The sequence below is a fragment of the Metopolophium dirhodum genome, chromosome 2 (assembly GCF_019925205.1).
Source record: "Metopolophium dirhodum isolate CAU chromosome 2, ASM1992520v1, whole genome shotgun sequence".
NCBI lineage: Eukaryota > Metazoa > Arthropoda > Insecta > Hemiptera > Aphididae > Metopolophium > Metopolophium dirhodum.
Window position 1 is genome coordinate 41,351,097 of NC_083561.1, and position 16,257 is coordinate 41,367,353.

The 16,257-nt window shown below is 27.8% G+C and overlaps 2 protein-coding genes across 3 annotated transcripts in view; one reads left to right on the plus strand and one right to left on the minus strand.

Moving 5' to 3' along the window:
* Nucleotides 1–3,142: 3,142 nt before the first annotated feature.
* LOC132939229 (2,3-bisphosphoglycerate-dependent phosphoglycerate mutase-like) overlaps nucleotides 3,143–16,257 on the plus strand; it is a 54,059-nt gene continuing 40,944 nt past the window's right edge. The window contains exon 1 of the mRNA XM_061006301.1: nucleotides 3,143–3,256. Coding sequence (XP_060862284.1) covers nucleotides 3,232–3,256 — 25 coding nt within the window. The 5' untranslated portion in view covers nucleotides 3,143–3,231. The remainder of the gene's footprint in view (nucleotides 3,257–16,257) is intronic.
* The window catches only part of LOC132939231 (uncharacterized), a 59,336-nt gene continuing 55,641 nt past the window's right edge, over nucleotides 12,563–16,257 (minus strand). For both annotated transcript variants that reach the window (XM_061006304.1, XM_061006305.1), the window contains exon 3: nucleotides 12,563–12,941. In XM_061006304.1, coding sequence (XP_060862287.1) covers nucleotides 12,789–12,941 — 153 coding nt within the window. In that variant the 3' untranslated portion in view covers nucleotides 12,563–12,788. The remainder of the gene's footprint in view (nucleotides 12,942–16,257) is intronic.

Genomic DNA, 16,257 nt, shown 5'->3' on the forward strand with positions numbered 1-16,257 from the left:
TTATGAGTATTTTAAAATTGTAAATTGTTTGTACATCTTAAAGTACTCATAACTCACTTAAAAATTAAAATATAATGAAAAGCTCAAGTGGTTGCCTAGATAATAATCTTACCTTTAGATTTTATAAGAGGTCAATTCATTCTAATTTTTAAATTAATGGAGCTACACGTGTTCTGCTGAGCGTAAAATTTGCTATGTTACGCACTTGTAAGACAGAGACAACATATGCGGGTATCACGTCCTCTTAAGAATCGTCACACACGCATGTATTGTTTTTTAACTAACGCACAAAATATTAAATTTAAGTTCATAATAATCTTTTTTACTATGCTGTTTTTAATATTTTAGTCATTTTACCTGTTATTAAAATAAAAATCTTTAGTGATAGTTGAATAGATTATGATGCAGTGTTATTCAGTTATATTACCATGTAATAATTATTACAATTTTATTATAGGTACTACTAAATAAATATTAAATTTACTATAATAATAGACAATATCATGTACCTAAGTATGATAAACATTTATCAATAAATTTGTCCAAACATAAAAAAATATACATCTGTTAGCGATTGGTATATACCTAATTTACATTTTACGGTATCTATTGTATATTAATAATTTATTATGATAGATTTTAGGTGGACACGTGAAACATAATACAATAATATTATATAGGTAAGCACAATTTATCAAATTATCAACGTTCAATATTTAAAACAAATATTAAACAAGCTCAATAGTCCATATATTATGTATACCTAATGATATTGAACCAATCCCATTTTTTAAAAATAAATAAAGAAACAATTCCATTCTTTTAAAGGATTAATTGAGAGTGAATGAATTTATTTTTTTAAAAAAGAACAAATACCTATATTATGATACTGTTAATTTGTTTGTCACACCTACACTGAATGTTTTATTTGTTTCCTAGCCACTGTGAAGCCAGATTGATATACATGTTTGAAGGAATGTTTTTTCTAATACGTCGAGTTCTGGAGGTATGCATTATTCACTGGTTTTTGTCGTGCTGTTCTAGAATCTATATTACGTTTATTGGCTTATCTAATGAAAGAAATATGCGTATTTGAGAGTGAACTTCGTGGGATGGGGCAAAGGAAGGCAAAGATACGGTTATATTTATTAACTTGTACACATTCTGGTGGACCTATTATTATACCAATACCATAACATAATTTTGTATTATACATACCAAATATTTTTTTATACAGAAAAAAAGAATTATTATTTGTTTAGTCATTAAATATAGAGACTTATAAAACAACATAAAATATGATTTGTAAAAAAATATCGGTGGGTTGATTTCCCCTATCCCTAATTTAAATACACCATTGCTGAGTGTTGAGAGCTGTTGGTTATACAGTACTACAGTAGAATACCTATAATTGGTACTATTTTTCTCAAAATTGTGTTTCAAACATAACGAAAGTCAGGAAGTGAAGTATATTTTTCTAGTTATCTGCAGTATTCCTTATTATTTGAATTTTATAAATTAATTAAGTATTTTATTATACTATGGAATTGTAAAAATGTTAGGGCAATCACTGAACGAGTATACGGAATGTTCAATTTTAACCAAAATAAATATATCGTTGGTACCTAAACAATATGATATATATATATATATTATAAACTTTGAATAATGTCGATGTCCGGAATTAATAATTAAAAGTTATCTATGTAAGTTATAACTGTATTGTAGGGTGTAATAGGTATGTATCATAATGTTCGGCGTACCTACGTATTAGGGAAGAACAAAATTATTCCCAATTTCTTTCTAAAAATGAAATTGATATTGTGTGTGAGTTTAAAAAGTCCTATTATGTGCATTTAGGAAATAAATACCATCAAAAACTAGTCGGAAAAAGGCCTTTGGTGAATTCCCCTCAGAAAATGTTCGGGTAAAATTATATATGTGAACTGTACAAGCATATAATATCTATTAACTGTATAGAAATCTGTGTTTTGTTTACGTTAAAAATTAAATTGTTAAGTATAACTATAATACCACACTATACTATAAATACCTATTATATTATTACCCTTTTCTGATCATTTCAGCGGATTTGACATGTACACAAAATTTACCTAAAGTGCCCTTGGTGGAGACTAACTTAAATTGAAAATTTGTTGGTGTTTTTTTTAAATTTTATATGCCAAGTAAATAAATTATAAAGAATTCTTGATGTCGAATACCGGAGCCGTTTGGGCATTTACGTATTCGTGAAACCTTTTTGGATGGGAGCCGTTTGGGAACAAACACACAATGGATGCGAGCCGTTTGGGTGGCACCTACAGTTTTCGTCTGCAGGTGACCGTTTAAACGCTTTCCTATCAGCAGGACAGATTTTTGTCTATGGAGTCTTTTAATCGTTATAATTTCGGTGGCTAAAGTTTTTCATAATAAGTCATAAGTGTAGGATATGGAATATTAAAATATTTTTATAACTATAGAATATTCTGTTATTTACTCTTAAAAATATACATTTTTATAGCATAATATGGTTTTTGTTTACTGTAAATAGTTAGTACATCTAGATAGGTAAATCGTGGTTTTATGTATTGCGTTATTTGGATAGAAAGTGGAGGGATGAAAATGTAAACTAAAAAAGAAGTAGGATGGCATCCCCCCGAACTCCTCCCATACTTCGTCTACCACATATACTTATATATACCGTAGTCTTCATTATTACAATGTTGCCATAGAACGAATAAAAATATAGAATATTGCTAACACCGATGGCGTTAAATTCGTGTTCCTCAAAATTGGATTCATAAATAATAATAATAATAATAACAATAATAATAAAGTGTTTCCAAAAACGTACTAAATTTCCTGTACGTTAAAAGCAAAACGAGGATAATATCGTTTCTGAATATACACTAAATGTTACATTGTTCACCGTATAGGAGGGTTCAAATCCAGCACATTTACCTGGAATTCTACCGATCTGGCAACGCCGGACCTTATAATGACAATAGGCCGGGACGAGCCGCTGCAGCCACCTGCCAGGTGTGATTTTATTGGCCGCCGTGCCCTTGGTCCTCGACAATCGTGGCCATATCGACGACGGGTAACGACTATTATCGTTATAGGTTAGGTACTCCCGTGGGTGTGCAGTGCTCTAGACGAAAACGCTCGTCATATTGAAGATTCGTCCAGCAACGACTACGTGAACGTCCCTTCCGCAAAATCCACTCCAAGATGGCGGGTTCAAGTTCATGGTCAGGTCGGTATAATATAATATAATAATACATAACATAGTGATCCTTAGTTTTAATTATTATACCTATAGATATGAGCGTTAGTTCACAAAAATATAGTCGAGCGCATATCATAAGATACCGCTTAATATTTGTCGACATAATAGTCCCCATGGCGATGCCATAAAATTCAGTCATCCAATTAATGTATTATTACATACTTATATGTAGGTGAAGTAGGATATTAAATTAATTTGGAGTTTCTCGAGGCTTCGAGCCCCGAATTTAATTTTTACAAACAATATATAATTGTGAACTAGGTGAATAAATACAAATATTTTTATTAGAAAAATAAATATTTACAGCCAGGGCTCAGATATATGTTTTTATATAATGAATAATATATAATACTCTTAACTATATAAATAACTAAAATAAATACAATGTGTGTTTGTAGGAGCTAATTTAATGTTTGGTATGGTGGTTATAGCTTAGCCCCACCAACGGTAATAAAATTGGTAGTATGGATACATTTTTGGACTGTTTATAATACTAACACCTATACACTATATCCGATTAACTATGACTAATCTAAAACGCACTATGCGTTTTTCTAAAAAACTGAATGGGGGTCTCGGCAAACGACTCCGATACTGTAATTTTACACTGTTGTATGAGGACGGTAAAAGAGGACATTTAACGTCTAATTTTATCGACCATTTTAATGACGGGTCTGTTTAATGATATTTTAGTATGTTCAATGTTGTATGATTAACCATCAAATATATTTTTCGTTGCCTTTATTAATCGTCAATCATCATAACTCATTATGTTGTATTTAGACGGAAATAGTATCAACAATTTTTGGATTCAAATTGTATAATTGTTATTTGGATATAAATGTATAATACGTATATTAGGTAATCAACGTTTATCTACTTCGTTGTCCTATCCAACAATGTGGAGTAGTATTATAATATCGTATACAGCTGGTAACACGGACGTCATGGTGGACGGATGACATATAATACCTTAGTGCGTTAGGTAGGTACATATTTTTGTCGCGGTGATTATTGTCAAGTGGGGAAAAATTCATGTAATGTATCGATTTTGTGTTTATGTTTCGCTGCCGTTTCCGGTCTATATTTTCTCAGTTAATAGGTTCTATAGCGCCATATTTTTAGCAGAAAAATATTCATTCGAATTCCAGCAATATACTTACTTGATCTTTAATCTAAAAAATATTTTAATTATCCCTGACATGTCGAATTAGGTTATGATCAAGCCATATTTTTATTTTTCGTCATTTGAATATTGATATTTGTCATTTGCGCCGAATAACATTGTTATAGTAGAAACGCCACAAATTTATCGGCACACGAATTCGGTTAACGTCGCCGTCGCTATAAAGGTACGAGCAGCGTGCAGGATTATAAGTGTATGGCGGGGGGTTCACTGAATACTGGGTGTGGCCCTGTGGTGGGAATGGCCGACGACGGTTACATTTTTGTCCGAAACGGAATAGGTACAATGAAAAAAAATATGTTCTTACGACTGAACGACCCACTGCGTGTGAAAACAGGAGTGTTGTTTTCTATATGCATGTATCAGAACATTATAGGATATCGAGTGATATTCATATACATACGGTGCATATAATACAATTTAACACAATTTCTTCTTTTAATAGGAATTCCTTAGTTAGATCCCAAATCCTGCACAGGAAATTTGATGATATATTATAGTAATATAAATATTAGATATACCTATATACAATGTATGATATATTATACATGATATGAGTTTTGTTATTTAAAACCAAAATTCGTATACCAAATGAATATGCTCACTTAGTGTACCTACCCATCTAATTATTATGTTATCCACGCAAATAATGACCAACACCTACTCAGTTCAAATCAGTACGTAGTTATAATGCGTGCAATTTTACATAACTTATCATTGTTTATTATCTAAGATTGTATTATGTATACGCATACAGTGCAATTATTTTAATGACATGTCATCAGTGTCAATATGCTAAAAACAAAAAAAAATATAGAATATTTGTTAAAAATTATAAACGTAAAAACCGGCTATAAATATACGTAGGTACCTTCATAATTAAACCAACAGTACATTTTTAAGTAATAATATGGTAGTGTTTTGTTAGTTGTTAATAACTTGATTGATTATCGTTGGAAATGTAAAGGTATTTCAAAATGATTAGGTCTATTTTTTTCGTTTAAAAGTAGTTAATGCAACAATCTATTACCTACATATTTACATTTCTGTAAAGCAATTAAAACGGTATTTGGTGTAATTTATTCGAGAAGTTCAATGTTTTTAAGATGATGGAACTGACTGGTTAAAAAATCTAAACTATGATACAAGAATTCTTAAGACCCTGCATGATCATGATCAATATAGAGGTCAACCAAGACCTCATTATAGTAGGTACAAAAATAAGCATCAAAGATCTCAACACAAATACATATGCTTACTTCTAATAATGTAAACATAATAATAACAATAATAATAGGTAATAATTATAATAATCTTAAAAATTAGTAGAAGAAAAATCTTGTATAATATATTAGTATGTAGGTACCTCATTGTACCTGGTACATGCTATTTATTTGAATATTTCAATTAAAATGTAATGAAACTACAGGCGAGTAACGGCAATTGCCTATTATCATAATACCTAGTATATTAAAAACATTCATTTTACTTATCTAAGTCAAGAATTTCATTCAATGTTTTCCATTTTTTTCCACGAGAACAGTCGTACCTATCTATGATAATTAAAAATAGTCTAGCCGACTAGCCAGCTGCTTTTATCAAAGATTGTAAAGCTGTAGACACTAGACACATCAAATATTCAAATGATAATTTAAAATCATCTATATAGGTAGGTACTTATGGATATAATTCCTGTAAGATAACAATGACCTTATTGTTGTAACAAAACGTAAGTTATCAGTTATCACAATAGTTTAATGTCATTCTAACTATGGTAATATTTTAATAACTAATATGTTATAATTATCGTTTATGAATATATTATATTATATTATGTTATTATCATTGAGTATATATTGTAAAATATAAACCACAGTTATCATAAAAAGTTCCATGACATATTTTGTTATAATTATAATTTATTAATTATATTTACAAATTAATATTATCTTAAATTATAATATATTTTAGATTCTGAGCAAAGCGATGAATGTATTGATTCTACAATGATGTGTGTTTTTTAGATTCTGAGCGAAGCGATGAATGTATTGATTCTACAATGATGTGTGTTTTTTTTTTATTTTTTTTTTATTTTTTTTTTATTTTTGTGTCTGTCATCACCTTTTAGGACAGTAAAAGTGCTTGGATTTTCTTCAATAGTAACTTTTCTGATAGGAAAGTGAATCTAGTTGGTACTTTGGGGGGTCAAAAGTAAAAATTTCCCAGTAATTTTCACAAGCGACGTGAAAAACAAAAGAAAAATTAAGGAAAAACGGGAATTTTTACGCAAAATCTGTTTTCGAGAAAATCGATTTTGGTTTTTGGTGTAACTCTAAAACAAATGACCGTAGGGACATGAAATTTTGACTGAATGTTTATATTAGAATTTTCTATACACCATAAAATTTACAAAATATTTTGACTCTTTTTGAGCTGTTTACGGCCATTGTCAGTTTTCAATTTTTTTAGTTTTTTTTTCTATAAATATCAATAAAATTTTATCTGTTGATGAAAAAAGCTTGAAAATTTAATAGAAGGCTCCTAGGTTATTGTTTCAAAGGCAGATGAAAAAAATTAAAAATCCTTAGTCACAGTTTTTAATTATAAGCATTTAAAGTTCAAATTTTGACAAAATACGGAAAAATCACGAAAAATAGCAAATTATTTTGAGTTGAGAATTCATAAAAATTTTTCTTTTTAAATCTAAGATTTGAAAATGTAATATAAGATTACTCATAAGTTTGTCTACCTTTATGAAAAAAAAAATGTCTAGAAGAAACTTAAATTAAATTTTTATGAGCGTCTGAAATTTATATTTTTCAACATTTGATATTTACTCGATTTCTCATGTAACAATTTTCTTATTTTATTGTAATTAAAAAACGAATGACTGTAGATACTTGAAAATTTCACTGAATGTTTATATTAGCATTTTCTATACACCATAACATTTTGAAAATATTTGACTCTTTTTGAGCGGTTAACGGACATTGTGATTTTCAATTTTTTTAGTTTTTCTTTCTATAAATATCAATAAAAAATTTTTTGTTGGGTAAAAAAGCGTGAAAATGTAATATAAGGCTCCTGATATATCGTTCTAATAGCAGTTGAAAAATATTAAAAATACATAGGCACAATTTTTTTTTATAAGCATTTAAAGTTCAAATTTTGACAACATTTATCAAATTTATAATTTATTAATTATTTTGTGGTTAAAAATGTATAAAATGTTTAACTTTTATGGCTAAAGATTGAAAATTTAAAACAAGGCTCCGAGTAAATAGGTTATATATAAATTACCTTATTCACAATAATATCATCAAATATACTTGGTAAAATCATAGGCTGACTGACTGTTTTTGCTCAGAATCGTTTTTCTTATACAATGTATATTATATCATTGAATTCAAATTTAACACCATCCATTACAGTGACCCACTTGTAACCTACTGTACAGCAGAGCGACATCCACTTATCCACCTTTTTTTTATTGCTTGCTTAACTACTCAAGTTTGGTCTGTTTATTAAACATACCAGAAATTAATTTCGATTCTTCAGCAGTTTGCGGTAATTTTATATTTTTAGCCGCACCACCCATTTATTTTTTTTAGGTCATATTTTGCTCAAATTAAAAGATTAATGTAAACACGCGTCACGCAAAAAATTAATTTTAATTTAGGTAGAATAAGGTACTCAACTAAATTAACACAATACGCAGAATAGTTGAATCATACACGATTGTCGCAAGTTAGCGTCCGTGACCAATAATAATTAATAAGAGTGCCAATCGGTTGTTGTTTTTAGAATTTGTATTAATTTTAGATTTTTGAAATTAAACTATACGAGATTATGATACTAATTATTATTATTGTTGTGCATACAACAATATTAATATGTTAATTTTTCTTCACAAAACACACTCACACAAACAAACATGAATAAATACATACCCATACATACAATGTGTACGTCCCCGCATACGTCTAAATATAAATGTATTCCAACTACATAGGTAGTATAATATTTTCTGAAAATATTATAAAATAGGCATGTTTTTGTGCTAATAAAATATAATAATGGTAAAACGGCAACAACTGGGCCGCTCTTAAAATCAAACAGGGCAAATGCCCAACAGTTATTGAGCAGGCAATTTGTTTTGCTCTTTAAAAACGTTGTGTATTTCTAGTAGTAAATTTCACCTACTTGGTACTTTATAGAGTCAAAAGTGCAAAAATTACATTTCATTTCCTAAAAATATTGAAAAAAAACAACTGTAAAACGGGAATATATTTTAGTTCACAACATCAGTTTTTGAGAAAATGTATTTGATTTTTTTGTAGTACACATAGTACATACCTTCTACCTTCATACCCAAATTATTAACTGTAGAGACTTGAAGTTTCTATTAAACATTCATGATGATTGATGACATTGTATAGACAAGTATAATTTTCAAAATATTTTCAAAATATTTTGAATTTTATTGATCTGTTTATAGACATTTTAAATGTTTTAGTTTTTTTAGTTTTTTTTTTTTGTTCTATGTAGATAATATTTCATTTTTAGCCTGAAAGCTTTAAAATGTAATGCAAGGTTCATAATTTTTTTTAAAAAATTTTTTAAGAATCTGAAGTTCAATTGTTTACTAAATTTGTTGAAATCACGAAAATTTGCAAAAAAATTTGTGGTTAAGAATGTACCTATAATACCTGTACCCAGTTTTTAATTTGAATGCTTAAAGGTTTGAAAATGAAATAGAAAGTTAATCTGTTAATTCGGAAATTAAAAATATCGACAATCGACATCCTAAACTTTTTGTTTCATTCAATCATTAGAAATAGATGCTGCTGGACCCGTCTCCTTCGCTGACAATTGTTTTTTCGTATAAAATTATTTATCATTGAATTCAAAATATTAATACATACATCACAGTGACCTCCTCAATAACTAAATAAATTCAAAACCTACTATATATCTGATGTGAGTTCACTGGTTTGTTTTACTAAATTCTTGCATGATTATAGGATAGACATTTAAAACCAGTAAGTACTAATCAAACCAGTATATAGCCAATGGCCAATGCCATTAACTTATTATCCAGTTTGCATTTAGAATTTTTTTTATGATTGTACATGACATTTTATGATTAAAATACTTTAACTTGGTTTAATATGTTCAGTTTGGTTTTTAAATAATGAAGATTTTTTACTTTTTGATGTACCTATAATCGTATTCTAGAATCTAGATACTACTAATAATATTATATGTACACACATCTACTTCCAACATCTAGATTTCATGTGTCCATGAATTTAGATGATTTATTTCAAAATATATAAACGATTTATATAAATAATACGCAATAACGCACTAGTGCTCTACTACGCAGTATTTTATTTAAACGTTTATAAAAATAAAGAGTAGTATTATATTTTGTATATCTTACTAAAAAATTTATAAAAATAAAGAGTAGTATTATGTTTCGTATATCTTATAAAAAAATCAAAAAAACCGGTCGGTTGCTACACCATGCAATAATATGTTTATACGTAGTATTTTAAAATGTTTAAATAAATAGGTACGTTCTGTTTTATCATCATTCATCTTACGGCAATAGGATTAGATTTGGAATAAACAATTATAAGTATAGGCATAATATTATATTGTAAACTGTGATATTTTGAACTAGAGATTAATCATTAATGTACTTCGATTTGGAATGATTGTAATTGTATTTGGAAATGTGGTTTGAGATTAGAATTATATGATTCTAATTTGTATTATGAAACAAAACATCATATTTAAGTATCCATAGTTTGGTGAAATCTGTATGAGTCCGTAACATCAACTCAAATCATTTTTAGCGAAACTGTTTTAATTAACTATGTACTTTTCGGGTTGTTCCTAAAAAAAAGTGATATATAACGGAAAATGAAAATCGAAGAATAATATTACTTGAATAAGGAAGGGTCTAGTAAGTTTCAAGGATTGAATTAATATAAACTGAATATACCAAACCAACAAAATGCTGTCTTTTGATGAAAAATAATAAGTACCTACCTACTTAATGTTTTTTTTCTTGCAGCAAATGAAACATATTAAAAACACAGAGTAAATACTAAATAGTAACACATAGAGATTCGTAAAAATCGCGAATATTTTTGACATGTAGGCTGCCTAGGTTCAGAATCGTTTTTCATTATATTTAATAAATTACAATTGAATTAAAATTAAAATATTAATACATCCATTAGTGATGTATATACATTCATTTATTATGGTATCGATATTACAGACAAATTTAGATTAAGATTAATGTAAGGCTATTAAGTTCATATATACATTTACACCAAAGGCCCACATTCAGATCCATTCAGGATTCATCAGTTTTAAAAATATTTATATTTGCATATTTATTTAAATGTTAATATGGTCTGAAAGTGTCACGTGTTAGACAAATAATTATATGTAATACAATTTAAAGCTTTGTAAATAAAAAAATGTATTGAATTTGCATATTTACAGTATATTTTTTTATGATACATTATATTATTACAATATTTCACTTCAATAATGCCATTTAGTTTATTCTTCCTATATAGCATTATATTGTGGTAAAATAAATCATAAAATAAATTATGCAAGATGAATGAAATGCATAATATGACGAAAACAAATTATTATTATAGTTAATATTTTTTATTTTATTTTGATTCAAATGTTATTTTATAAATTTAAATTGTTTAAAATTGTTGGCCTAATTTTCTTTCCGTTGATCCAGTCAGTGGTTGATACGGGGGAAGGCGATAGGGTGATCGCTCCACCACCGCTTAGACCATGATTTTTAACGTACCTAATTCTATTAATATTATATAATTGTTTATATGGTACTAATATTAATATAAAATAATTTGATGGTAATAGAAAATATCATATAGGTAGTACAAATCTGATAGTATCTTATAAATATTTTTTGAAACCTCCCACTCGAACAACCTTTGGATCCGGTAACTTATTCCTGCCTTGATAATTTGCTGGTGGAGTAAGAATAGTACCTAAAGGACAACAGACCTCCTGTATTTTCTATATTTTGAGAATAAACATGTACCTTATATTAAGGGTCCCGGTGCCAGTTTTTCAAGTTTTCCACAATTCAATAAAATTTGAAAATAAAATATTATATTTTAGTTGCCCTTTCAATTATAAGACTTTTCCACTTATCTACTACTCGATACCTATTTAGGGGGGTTGATAGGGTGTATTACATCGAAAAAACGACTACGGGAATAACTCTTGCAAGCTTTGTAGAATTGTCGGATTTTAATGACTATTTTTTTATCTGAAAGAAGAAGACTTCCTACAGCCCGCATCGATCTCTGATTTTGTATTTTATTTCAAATAGTTATATTAAAAAAATTGTAAAAAAAATGCTTTTTATCTTGTATTTTTTTAGATATATTATGAAGTTTGAGAATAAAATATTGAAAAACAGAGATCAATGCGGGCTGTAGAATATTTCCCTCTAGCAATTAAAAAAAAAAATTATGAAATTTGGTTGATTCTACAAGGTGGTATCGTTATTCCCGCAGAGTGTATTTTTGAGGACAAGATGACATCGGCACTGGGCGCCTTAAAGTATAATATAGCGTATGTAAATGTACGATTAATATACAACCATACTATATTCAATTTTTAGTTGTATTTGTTTAATGTTTATAGTTTATTGATTGACTATTGTTATAAGTACTTTTGTATTAATCGATAAATAATATTATATAACACATAATGAGATAGGTACCTCTCACCTCTACCTATTAGTAAGTACCAACTTTATATTATATTATTATTGTTTGTAAGTTTGAATTTAATTGTTATAAATAAAAATATTTATACAGATATAATCAGCTCTTTTAAGTTTGTTCCGTACACATATTTAAAGAACTATAGTTTATAGGAAAAATATAATTTTAAATGTGGGCTATTTTTGTTTGAAAATAGATTCAATTTAGAAATATAGTCTGAAATATTACAAGTTGTGATAAAATGTCAAATATCATGTATAAAAATACAAAAAAAAACATAGGTAGTTGTAAACATTATTGTTGTTTTATATGTATTTCTATTGTATCATTAAATTTAAAAATATTCCCCAATGTATTGGTTTTAACTTATAAATTATACAATAAATCATGCCACGAATAAATATTTTTTGGATAACTCTCGGCAGGTTTAGGCCAACCGATGTAGAGGCAGTGTAGAAAGTTTGAAGTAGATTATATCATAATATAAATTTAATTCATGAAATTAGTTATTTTAAACTAGTTGTTTTTGAATATTATCCTTTTCTTTGTGTAGTATATTTTCAGACACCAATGCCATTTCACCATCGTTATTAAATACAAACAACGATGAATATCTTGGGGCGCTTTCTACCACATCTTCGTACTTAGGCGGAGATTCTAATTCCTATACAAAAAAACATAGGTATCGTTAGTTAATTAAATTAATTAACACGTATTTGAAAACCATAAACACACACTTTTAAAAGTAGGTTAGGTAGTTTAGGTAGGTACATAATACATATATCTACATTTAACATAACGCCGAGCTGTCGCCGTGGCATGTTATATAATATACAATGAAGTAGGCTGTAGCATTATTATCTTATCCCTATTGTAAATTTGTCAATATTTTTATGTGAATTGTTCCAAGTATGAATATTCATTAAAAGAAATTATTAATAGTATTGTTATTTTTTCAGAAGAGAGACGATGTATTATTTTCCTATATATACATTATACATATAGGTCTCTTGTTGTTAGTACAATGACATCATCAATAACAGTTGGCAACAACTGACAATAAACATACAGTTTAAAAAATTTGTATAGGTATGTGAATGTTAACTATTATTTATCGATGTACAAATACTAAGCTTTATTACAATTAATTTTAAATCACAGAGTTAAGTTTCGTGATCGGATTTAGTGGCGGACGGGAAAAATTGTAGCCCTGTAAATTAAAAAATTTAATTTACTAACTTTTGTTATAATTTGTAATAATTTGGGATTATTATTTGTTTAGGTTATAAGTTATAAGTTTTTTTTTTTTTTTTTATTAGAACTTCAAGTATATAACTATTATAGTTCGACAATTATTACAATATATAATATAGATAAGGTTTATAATATATAGCATCTTATTCTAGCATAATTTAGATAATTAGATAATTAGAAAGAATATAAAATGAAATGATACAATATATTATGGTGGACGTATAACGGTATATGGAATTACAATTTACCTTTATTTAATAAAGCCGTTAGCAGAGACAGGAGGGGTTTTATGATTGCAGTGAACTCGGTATGAGTTATAAGTTATAAGCAATAATATTATATTAGTGTATAGTATATCGTGTGTTAAACTTGTGAACTGTGACTTGTGTGTACAAAACATGTATCTATGTCGTATATATTACGTATATATATATTAGGTAGACAAATGTATTTATTATTTAAGTAGCATTAAAATAACAAATTATAAAATAAATATTTTAGGGACCTTATTCGTTTTTATTCTATTCTATTCAGTATGATTCTGTTAAATATTTTATACACGTTTTTATATTTTATTTTGTTCACTATCTAACTAGTGTGATAATTTTTAATGGATTAAATTATTGTTAAATTTAAAACTATAGTAGCGAAATTCTGGAAAAATTTAAATATAATATTGTACATAAACATAATTTAACATTTTCAACATATTTAACTGATCGGAATGTCGACGTAATCATCTTGTTTTCGAAGATAATTTTTATAATTCTGACTTTCTGAATCTTTTTAAGGAATTTCAAACTTCTTCATAATATTTAATTGGTTAACAGAATTCTAGAATTTTCAGCTTAGATATAAATGTAATAAATATAATATATTAAGCAGATCAAGATCGAATCATTCAAACTGTTAAAACAAATCACATTTAACTCATAATATTATGAAATCTAAAAATTCTTGTGGATAACCAGCCGTCTATAATATTCGAACCCTACTTTGAAAAAATTATAAAATGTTCAATTACTTTTGAATACTTCTGGTATGCCACCGAGGCACCGTTCCAATTCGTGACTGATCATATGATCTATATAATATTTTTATCTGTTTTAAAGCATTTCAATATTATATAATATTACATATTGGAATACATTCAGTTAATGATTTAATTCTGAATACTTGATGAGTATTATAGGTAATGTAGGCAGGTGGTACTTGTTGTAAGATGTAAAAAAATATATAATCTATAATAGTTATTTAAAAAATTCATCTCGTCTGGCAGTCTCAGGCGTGTTAAATAATTATTATTTTCAAGGCGTTGTATTATCAGAGTAAATAATATGAAATTATATCAAGTATTTTTTTAAGCATTATAATAATATATAGTAAAATATAAATTACCATATTAATGTAATAAAAAAACTAGTTGTGTACACCGGGGTAAATAAATTACCTACCATCAATATGACAAAAGCATCGTGGTTGTTTCGGTAAATGATTAATTGTTCGGAAATTGCAATTTCTCTGTTAATGTCTTGACGATATACAATAAACAAAACAAATGCGTTTCGATTACAATAATTATTACCGCTGTCGCGTAATACCATTGATTATAATAAATATACCAAAGCAGTATACTTAATACTTATACTTAATCAATAGTAATACACTATAGCGTGGGAAAGCGATTAGAGCTGTAATTTTGGTCCCTAATAATGACTTGACCTATCTACGTATAGAGTGCGCCGAATATCAAATAACTCTAAAGACAGAGGGGTGCACCGCGTGTGCAGCAATAAGATGTGCTTTCGATACATCTGATCGCGTTTAGTTAGAATGGGTGGAAGTATCCTGGTGGTAGTCGCTGCGGGTATTTATAAGCTATAATAGGCTAATAGCGATATGGAAATTATATTATAATAATATACTGATTGGACCTCAAAAGTTAAAATATTACCACAATATAACGCATATTATGTAACATTATTATTTATTATAGAAGTACTTACATTATATTAAAAACTAATAATTTAAGTATACCTTAAGTTATAGGTAATGATTTTCTAATGATTTAATTCGCGTAAAACTTGATTAGAAATACAATTTTTTAAAAAAATATTTTTATTTGACGTAAACAATCTATAGAAATTAGCACAATAAATTTAAATGATGATAGACGATGAGAGTAGTATATGACATGAAAGGTATGATTAAAGTAGCCACCCGTTAGTTTTTTTTTTATAGTTATTTTGGTACCCGCCGTTTTTCCCGAATCGAAATTCCCGAATGAACTTTTTCCCGAATGCGTTTTTCCCGACGATTATTGTTCCCGAAACAAAAAATTTCAAAATTTAATTAATAGCATATTGTCACGGTTCATTACTGCTGATTTTAATACATATCAGGAGCTACAATTGCTGAGGGCGATCGCGCATAATATTGTTTTGTAAGTAATAAATATTATATTGTTTATTTTATTTTAGATTCTGAGCGGAGCGAGGAAGCTAGTGGTTTTACAATGGTGTTTATTTTTTTTTCCTGTATACAAAATTTCTACCAGATAGAGTGCTTTGATTTTAACATATAGTACCTTATCTTTTAGCAAATCGGATCAAGATGGTACTTTAAAGAGGTCATTTTTCGATTTTCTCAATAGTTATTTAATGCCACGGGAAAAACTACCGACAAATTACGAAAAACCGCTTAAAATGGGATCTTAATTTCTAACG